The sequence below is a fragment of the Apodemus sylvaticus genome, chromosome 12 (assembly GCF_947179515.1).
Source record: "Apodemus sylvaticus chromosome 12, mApoSyl1.1, whole genome shotgun sequence".
Taxonomy (NCBI): domain Eukaryota; kingdom Metazoa; phylum Chordata; class Mammalia; order Rodentia; family Muridae; genus Apodemus; species Apodemus sylvaticus.
In genome coordinates, this window is record NC_067483.1 from 80,838,705 (window position 1) to 80,846,108 (window position 7,404).

General features: G+C 38.5%; 1 protein-coding gene across 1 annotated transcript; it reads left to right on the top strand.

The window, feature by feature from the left end:
* The first annotated feature begins 2,591 nt into the window (after positions 1-2,591).
* On the top strand, positions 2,592-3,524 carry LOC127697671 (olfactory receptor 10J1-like). Its single transcript, XM_052200959.1, has one exon. It carries the CDS (start codon positions 2,592-2,594, stop codon positions 3,522-3,524), a length of 933 nt encoding a protein of 310 aa, XP_052056919.1.
* The last annotated feature ends 3,880 nt before the right edge of the window (positions 3,525-7,404 follow it).

Consider the following 7,404-nt stretch of genomic DNA (forward strand, 5'->3'; position numbering starts at 1 on the left):
TCTGGTGCTGCATTAGCTGCCCCTTGTGGGCTCATCTTTCCCTTCCATTGTGAGGAGCCATTGTTTTCCTGATTAGGAATAATTAATGAAACATAAGGATTCATACACTCCATGTGGTCTTTCTAGAACCTAACTTATTTTGACTCCCCAGTTACAAAATAACATTTTTTCTTGCCAAAAAACTATGATGAGTCCTGGTTATACAGGTACAGTTAAGGGCCAGTTCATTCATCCCTCTCTTCTCCAAAGAAAACAAATATTTTTGTTATTTTTGGGGGGTTATTTTTCATATCCCTATATTATCAAACTGCTTTGCACTGTTTTTCAAATATTTAGTTAGGAAATTCCAAACTCTTCTTCCTTCATTTCCTTGCATCCCACTGTAGTAAGAGCAACGAAGATATTTAGTTCATTGTAAGTTTATCTTTTATTTAATTTTAGTTTTTAAATGTGGCTGTAAGCATCTTCATCACTTTTTGGTGGTCCTTTAACACCTACGATGAGCACCTTGCTGTTCCAGTCTCCGCCATCACTGCTTAGGAAGTTATCTTTTACTAATCCAGACTTCAAGAGCTGATGACCATTCCCTCTGGTTTCTGCTCAAAGACTGTAACCCACTCAGGCATTGTGCCTTCAGCTGTTTCTTCTCTGAGGTAAGTTCATTCACATGTTCCCATCTTTTTTCCTGGGGCCCCTCTGCCATTAAATGATATATTTTGACTGGGAAGAAGTATTTACTAATTTTAGTTTTAGATTTCTAAGGGAATGATTAAGTGTAGAAGTCTGGATTGTATAGAGGTCGTTAAAAGGTAATGTTGGAGATTTTGAATGGATTTTTCTTCATTTTAATGTTATTCATGTTATTGAATGTTTACTTCCCTTTTGTAAAACTTATTTTTATTTTAGTTTTTAAATCAAAGTATAATTACATTATTTCTTCCCTTTCCCTTTCCTCTTCCAAACCTCTCCATGTCTCCCTAGTTTGAATTTTCAAATTCATGGCCTCTTTTTTTCCCTCATCAGTTAGCCTTGATACACATACATGCACAAAAGCTACTGAGCCTACTTAGTGTCCCATATTTGTATATACTTCTTCATTTTAATTCTCTTCTTTTTTTGTAAATTGCAGTCTGTGATCTTCCTATCCATTAAATTTTCCATGTCTGCTCTCTTTAGCTATGAACTGACCATGTGGTCTCCATCAGAGGCATGTCATAATTATTTTAATTATCAATTAATTATTAATTCAAATTGTTTCTGGCCTTGGTTTTCATAATTAAAATAATTACTAGTTCTTTGAAAATACATTCTGACACATACATATATGACAGTTTCCTAACAATACATAGAGGTTGAAATATTAATTCAAGGGAAGTTTGTATAAGTTATCACTAACCTGCTAATATTTCCTCAGTTTCTTAGATTCTAAAATTTTTCTGTTTTATACAGTTATTTCTGGGTTTTACATTTCTTTACAATGTAATTTCGTTCCTAGAGAAAGAGGAAAATACATGTATTTTCCAATGAAAATGAGAAGTCATCTTATTTCTCATATATGTTGTGGCCATTGATACTTGCCAGGTAGTTGTAATATAGAACAAATCACCCCAGGAAATGATTGCATTAATTTGAGCAGATCACAAAGACTTTGGTATCATAATTTTCTTACTGCAAGAGAAGATGTGCAAATAAACTAATATATAGGGTTTTTATAATGTTAAATAACATGGAAAAATTAAAATGCTACAAGGGACAGCTTATCATAAGCAACTTTTGATTTTAAATTACCCCTCAATGAGAAAAGTTAAAACATTGGTTCCCTCACAGCTATGTAGTGTATAATCGTGAAGAAATTAGAAAAGATAGCTTACTCTAGTGAGACCAGCTACCTGTGAAATTTATATGTAACCACAAGCTGGAAAAGACATGGAGGTGCACACAAGCCAGGAAAATAAGTTGCTGGGCAACAGGGAGCTTGATTGACAGGTTACATCTAGTACTGAGAAGAGTTTCTGAGGAAAAGGAGGCATCTGTCAATATTGAAGAAAGAGGGCAATATTCTTTATTTTAAAAATGTAATAGGGGACAGTCAGGCCTGCAAATGCTGAATAATCTGTGGAAATGTGTTCATGAAGCAGACAAGTGCATGAGAGAGTTCAAACATTTGTAAGGTGCTGGGGCAGTCTGCATTCCTTTCTACAACACCACAGAAGTGCATTATTTTTATGAAGACAATAAAAAATAATCAGTTTTAAACAAATTTTAGGTAATGAGTTTTAAAACTATGCTCTAAGCAAAAGATGCCTTTGAAATTTAATCATAGCTTGTCCGTTTCTCTTGACTTCTTTCCTTTCCTACTTAAAGTCCACCTTCCCAGGAAATCTGCTCCACATTTTACACCTAAACTTTTAAGCTTTAAGTCATTTCCTGATTGTGTCTATCTTTGACTACTAGATGGACAGCTGTACTTGCTAACTCGATATCTACCCAGAGACAGAACCATTACCAGTTCTTCCTCAGCATCACCTGCTTAGAGTGGGCACTAATGTGTTCTACCTGATTGACTCAAACCTATCATTTCTGTCTGGAGGATGATGAGAAGAAACCACACAGTGGTAAGTGAGTTTGTTTTCCAAGGTTTCTCCAGCTTTCAGCAATACAAGTTTACTCTCTTTATGGTATTTCTGACCTTGTACCTGCTAACTCTGACTGGCAACGCCATTATTATGATAATTATCGGTATTGATCGTCACCTTCATACTCCCATGTACTTCTTTCTTAGTATGCTTTCCACTTCTGAGACAGTGTACACATTGGTCATTGTACCAAGGATGCTCGCCAGCCTTGTGGGTTCAAGCCAATCCATTTCTTTGGCTGGCTGTGCTACCCAGATGTTCTTTTTTATCACTTTGGCCATCAACAATTGCTTTCTGCTCACAGCGATGGGATATGACCGCTATGTAGCTATCTGCAACCCCCTGAGGTACACAGTTATCATGAATAAGAGGGTGTGTGCCCAGCTAGTATGGGGGTCCTGCAGCTTTGGGCTGCTTGTGGCCATAATTCAAATTGCATCTGTATTCAGGGCACCTTTCTGTGATAGAGAAGTAGCCCACTATTTCTGTGACATCCGCCCAGTTATGAAACTGTCCTGTGCTGATACCTCTCTACATGACATAGTTAACTTTATCATCAGCTCACTGGTCATTGTGGTACCCATGGGCTTGGTCTTCATCTCTTACATTCTCATCATCTCCACCATCCTCAAGATTGCCTCTGCTGAGGGACGGAAGAAGGCCTTTGCCACCTGTGCCTCCCACCTCACTGTGGTCATCATCCACTATGGCTGTGCCTCCATTGCCTACCTCAAACCCAAGTCGGAGAACACCAGGGATCAGGACCAGCTGATCTCAGTAACTTACACTGTGTTTACTCCTCTCCTTAACCCTGTGGTATATACCTTGAGAAACAGAGAAGTCAAGGATGCCATTTACCGTGCTATTGGCAAAAAAACTCTTGCCTAGGATACATGGCAGTTTGGCCTACAGTGGATTCCCTTTGTTTACCTGAAATTTCAATTAATCATAGTCATTATGGTCTGAATATATAAATAGAATATTTCTTTTTTAAACGTAAATTAATTAATTAATTAACTAATTAACTAATTTAATGTACACAGTGCTCTATCTGCATGTACACCTGCGTGCCAGAAGAGGAAATCAGACCCCATTATAGATTGTTGTGAGTCACCATGTGGTTGCTGGGGATTGAACTCAGGACCTTTCAAAGAGCAGTCAGTGCTCTTAACTGCTGAGCCATCTCTCCAGCCCTAGAATAGTTTTAAGACAAACAATTGTTTAGTTTAAAATTATTTACCTTTATAAGTAATAGGATGAGAATTAAGAATGTTGCCGTTCTTCCAGAGGTCGTGAGTTCAAATACCAAGTAATAGGATGAAATCTAGGACAATCCCGGCCCATCTTACTTAGAACCAGAGCCAACTCTGCCTCTGCTGTTGTACATGCTACCCACTGAGACTGTATTGTATCAATATCTTGAGAACAAAATGCAGACAATACTCACTTAACGTTTTATTACCATGTATTGTTATAATTGTCCTATTACATCATTAGAGTGATTTTGTCTTTACATGTGTGTGTGTATGTACTATTCATGTGTATGTATGCATGCTTGAATGTATATGGATATATGTGAGCATATTCATACGTGTGTGTGTGTGTGTGTGTGTGTGTGCTCGCGCGTGCGCGCACATGCATGTGAAGTTGTAAAGTTGATATTAGGAATCTTCCTTGGTCGCTCTTCTACCTTATTTTTTAAGGTGGAGTCTCTCCACCAAACTCAGTTATAAATACAGCAAATCTCTTTAGCCAGATTTGCTCTGGTTATTCCCTGTGTCCACCACCTGAAGATGGAATTACAGATAGGCTGCCATCTCCTCCTGACCTTCACAGAGGTTCTGAGGATTGTCCTCACACTTGTATAACAAGTGCTTTATCCACTGAGAATTTTCATATTGTTAGCTATTGTGCTTATTTCTCAGTATGCTTAATTTATAAATCAAACTGTATCATAAACACATATAAGTTGGAGAAACCATATAAAGTTTAGATCTTATGCTTCAATTACCCATGGAAGGTCATGAAGCATAACCCTTATAGATGAGGGGAAAATACTATGTAGTCAGTCATAGGCTGGATGTTATTTCCTTTTTCTATTGAAAACTACTTTTTATAATATATAATCTGATCAAACTCCCTCCCACCACTCTTCCCAGATCACCCCCACTTCCTCGCCTACCAACTCCACCGTCTCTCTCTTTAAACAAACACAAAAATAAAAACAGACAAATGAGAAAAAAAGAAACACACACACACACACCTCTCAAACCACAAGAACAAGAACCAAAATATAAAAGCGAAAGGCTTGGGTATATTTTGAAAGTTCAAAACCAATTTTTTCCCTATCATTCTTTTATCCTCAGAGGAAATTGCAAAAATATGATGGTAAGGTTACATTAAAGAATGACTTGAATATACTAAAGGTTGCTTTTTGCATTTATTTTGTATTTTTTTTCTTTTGACTAAAACTTAAAATCTTTTTTGTGGTGTGAAAGTTTGAGCCCCGTGTCTTGCACATGCTAGACAAATGCTCTCCCTGTTAGCTCCACTCCCTCCTTCTTGTTTTTCTCTTTATTCCGCTGTATCTTTTATTGGTCTCCCAGGTCACCACCTGAAGAAACTCACAAATGGGAAAATCCACCTGAAGAAGCTCACAAATGTGGAAATGGGTAGGAATCGTAAGCAAGGGTGGAATTAATTATTATCATGTCATTGATGGCAGAAAAGTGCCTCTTTGCCTCTTGTATGGTCCCTCTTTGAATACTGGGCTGAAAGATCCCCATAAACATCAGACAGATATTGAGTGTGAGCCTCTAAAAGGACACAGCTAATGTCCAGTCATGCTAGAAATGTTCAGAGCTCCCTCTCCCACCTAGCACCACTTTCTTCTTTGGGAAGTGATGGGAGTAACAGATACTGAATGCCCCACAGAAATATTATCACATAGAAGCATTCTCACATGCCTTGGAGATCTGTAAATGTTTTTTTTTTTCAATTTTTCCAAGTCTCATTAAAACCAGTCCATGAGTGAGTCTGGATCACCAATATGTTCAGTGTTTTTAAGCCACTTAGCCACATTCAGTTCAGAACTTCACCACATGTTATGAGCAGTAACACAGGGATGTCTGAAGAAAGGTGGTTCGGAAATTAAATATGTTAATGCCATGCTTTTACTCATCCCTGATGCTGCAGAAATGGGAATTAGCCCACGATTTTCATTCTTGTCTTTGTAGAACATAATCCAATACTCATATTTTGTCTTTATCCTCTCCTTTGCTACACTGACAATCTTATTTTGTGTGAATCATTAGGTGTTTACCTCAAACCATTGATTCTTAACATTTGGGTCATGGTTTCTTTGAGGTCGAAGGACAGGAGTTGTATATCAGATATCCTGCATATAAGATACTTAAATTATGATTCATAACAGCAACAGAATTACAGTTATGAAGTATCAAGGAAAACATTTTATGGTTGGGGGATCACTGCAGCATGGGGAACTGTAATGTTAAAGGGTTGCAGCATCATGAAGGTTGAGGACTTTAACTTTGAACATCTCTCTAAGCAAGGAGGGTTCCCTAAGCCCTGTGCTAGTGCTCTTTCAATGGGAAGCTTACTTTCATGTGTGAGAAAGACTTCAGAGAATTATTTAGCCTGGTGAAGAGTCTGAACGAGTGAAGTGTTTTGTGATCCATTCAAAGTTGAAGAAAAAAATTTGGTCTCTTCTTTTCAAGAATCCCACTGAAAATGCATGGGAAGCACTCTTCAACTTAAGCCTGAGGCCTCTGTGTCTCTAGTGATAGTGTGAGAGCCAGAGTTATGTTTTAAGTTTTAATTACTGTGCCTAAGAGATCCACAAAACAAAAATGCCTCTAATCTGTAAGCCCCTTGCCAAAGGACATGTACTTCCTGAAATGGTGAAGACCACACAGTTTTGTTCCACTAAACACGGGACGTGTTTGAGCACAAATAGGCAGGGGGATGGGCAGGGAAAAACATCAGGATGTATGCTTGCCCCTGATTGGACCTGATGGGAAATACCATGGCCCGATGGGTTTGCCTTTATAATTAATCTCTGCAAAATGTGACTCATTGCCATTTGCTGGAAACCCAAGAATGGTCCTGGCCAGAGTCCCATCATCCTGGCCAATATTTAAAGCTTGCTTCAAAAGTTGTGAAAATGGTCTTTCTCTCCTGCTTCTCAGGTTTAAGGGTAGGAGGGGCTAGAACGGACATGTATGATTATCCGAGAACAGTTACTTCCCAGGGAAGCTGAGAGTGAGGGTAAGGAGGGACCTCCAGCACAGCTGGTCTTTGTCTGTTTGGGGGTTTCCCTAAGCATCCTTTGCAAACATCTTTGATTCTTTTCTGGATAGGTGAATCAGCATTTTCTCAACCTAGCTCCTGAGAATTCCTCTTGTGAAACTCTCTTTTGAGGTCTAACTCCCTCGGATAGTCTGTGCCGGAAAGCCTCTCCCAGCAGTTACATTGTGCTCACAGGTTTCTGAATCTGAGCCCACAGAACCACCACAGGATCTCCTCCATTCACACAGAATCCTGTAAGATGGGTGACCAGCTGTGAGAGGAGCCTGTTCCCCTAGTTCCTATGCTTTGATGCTGTAGACCATTTTGGTACAATTCACCCCAATATTTTCCACCATAAATAACATATAACAACGATTTGCATTTCTTTGCTTTTTAATGCAATGCACATTATCATTATAATAGAACCAAAAGCAGACTTAAATTTCATAGAGTAATTAGC